Consider the following 1,825-nt stretch of genomic DNA (forward strand, 5'->3'; position numbering starts at 1 on the left):
AAAAAAAAAAAAAAAAAAAAAAAAAGATTTTTAAATGGGCAAGAGACTTGTACAGAAACATCACTAAGGGAAGTAGCCAACAGGCGCTTGGAAAGATCCGTGATGTCATCAGCCAGCAGAGAGATACAAAGGGAACCCACGGCAGAATGGTCCAAAGCAAGAACAAAAGGTTGCAAATGAAGGGAACGGGTGGAGGGGTGGGGGGGGGTCCAAACCCCACCTCTTATTTGCTGTGGGACCCTGAACAAGTGACTTCCCCGCCCTGAGCCTCAGTTTCCTCATCTGTAAAATGGGGTACTGTGAGGGTTCCAGGTCATAATGACATCCCGGGAGCCCATCCTCTCATCATCACTGTCATTTTTGTCCTTTTCATCACTGTCCAGCTGTGGAGGGAGGGAAGCTGGTGCCGAGGCTGCAAACTCAGACCTTCCCTGAAGACCCTTCCCCTCCCCCGCAGACGCTTCCCCTCCCCCCACCTTCCAGGACGTTCGTTTTCGACTTAAGGTGTGTGGGGCACACTCGTGCATCTATTTTCTTTTCCCAGGGGCTTCTGTGTTGGTATTTATGCCACCAACTCTGCGGAAGCCTGCCAATATGTCATTGCTCACGCCAAAGTGAACCATCCTGCTGGTGGAAAATGACCTACAGCTGCAGAAAATCCTTTCGGTAAACCCCTCCGCCCCCCATTGCTGCCTGCCACTCACTGGGGGAAGGAGGGGGTTGTGTGTGTGTGGAGTGGACGTGTGTGGAGTGGATGAGTTTAATTTCCAATGCATATTCATTTCCTACTCAGCCTCTGTTTTTAAAAAGGTGTTTGTGTGTTATTTTATATACAGCTCACTGTTTATCAGTTTTCTTTTAGAAAGTTATTTTGAACCTTGTCATCCTTGCTATGTTCACCTCTTATAATTATTGTTCTCCTTTCTGAAATGCTTTTGTCTTTCTTTTCTGTTTCTTTCATCAGTCCGAGCACTTCCTGTTTCACTACTTTCTGATGTCTGGCTCTCCCCTCAGGGCTTGTATGTTTGCTTTGTGTTCTTCCTTGCCAGCTGCGTTTACCCCATTACGTCCTAGGTTTTACGTTGGAAGGTTAGGGGGCAATTTTCCTTTGCTTTGCAGTGACTTTTTGTGCACAGTGAAATCTGACCCTCTCTTATTCCTTTTTTCCCCCCTTTGTGTTATCTTTGTAATGTTGCAAGAAACGTTTCCAATGACTTGTGTTTGAATGAGCTGCAGTTGCCTGAACCAGCTTTTGGCAGAAGGATCCTGAGGGGAGGGGAGTCCTTGGGAGGGGTGAGCCTCGATGGCCAGATTCACGGCTCACCCCAAGAGCCACTGCACTGCGTAGCTTGTGGGATCTTAGTTCCCTGACCAGGGATCGAACCTGGGACCCCAGCAGTGGAAGCGCAGAGTCCTAACCACTGGACCACCAAGGAATTCCTGTGACTGTTTCTTTAATACCATATTTCATCTTTTCTCAGTTACTTTTTACTATTTCTCGAGTTGAGATGTCTTGCCATGGATGGCATCCTCTGAACGCCGTGGGCCACATGTTTCCCCACATTTTAACTTCTCTGAAATTAGGGCAGATTTGCCAGCCTCAATGGAATCCAGTCAGACTCAGTGAAACAGGATATTTTGTGCCACCAGGCCTCCTTCAACGCCTAATTCCTGAGCTGGTTCAGTGAGGACAGACGTCTACTTTCTGAAATTGCTTTCTGAAGGCATGCCTCTTTAGTCCCTGGTACTCATGTCATGCCCTGTCTGTCCTGTTCACAGCAGAACACACTGCGGGATGGGGGATGGGGGATGGGGGACGGGGGAT

The 1,825-nt window shown here is 48.2% G+C and overlaps 1 protein-coding gene and 1 non-coding gene across 2 annotated transcripts in view; one reads left to right on the plus strand and one right to left on the minus strand.

The window, feature by feature from the left end:
- ACSBG2 (acyl-CoA synthetase bubblegum family member 2) overlaps positions 1-1,825 on the plus strand; it is a 29,676-nt gene that overhangs the window by 6,037 nt on the left and 21,814 nt on the right. Inside the window, 2 exon segments of the mRNA XM_007460733.1 lie at positions 545-620; positions 622-666. Coding sequence (XP_007460795.1) covers positions 545-620; positions 622-666 — 121 coding nt within the window.
- On the minus strand, positions 1,364-1,436 carry TRNAG-UCC (transfer RNA glycine (anticodon UCC)). Its single transcript has one exon. It is a non-coding gene; the product is annotated as a tRNA-Gly (tRNA).

Source organism: Lipotes vexillifer, unplaced genomic scaffold (assembly GCF_000442215.2).
Source record: "Lipotes vexillifer unplaced genomic scaffold, Lipotes_vexillifer_v1.1 scaffold1011, whole genome shotgun sequence".
Lineage (NCBI taxonomy): Eukaryota > Metazoa > Chordata > Mammalia > Artiodactyla > Lipotidae > Lipotes > Lipotes vexillifer.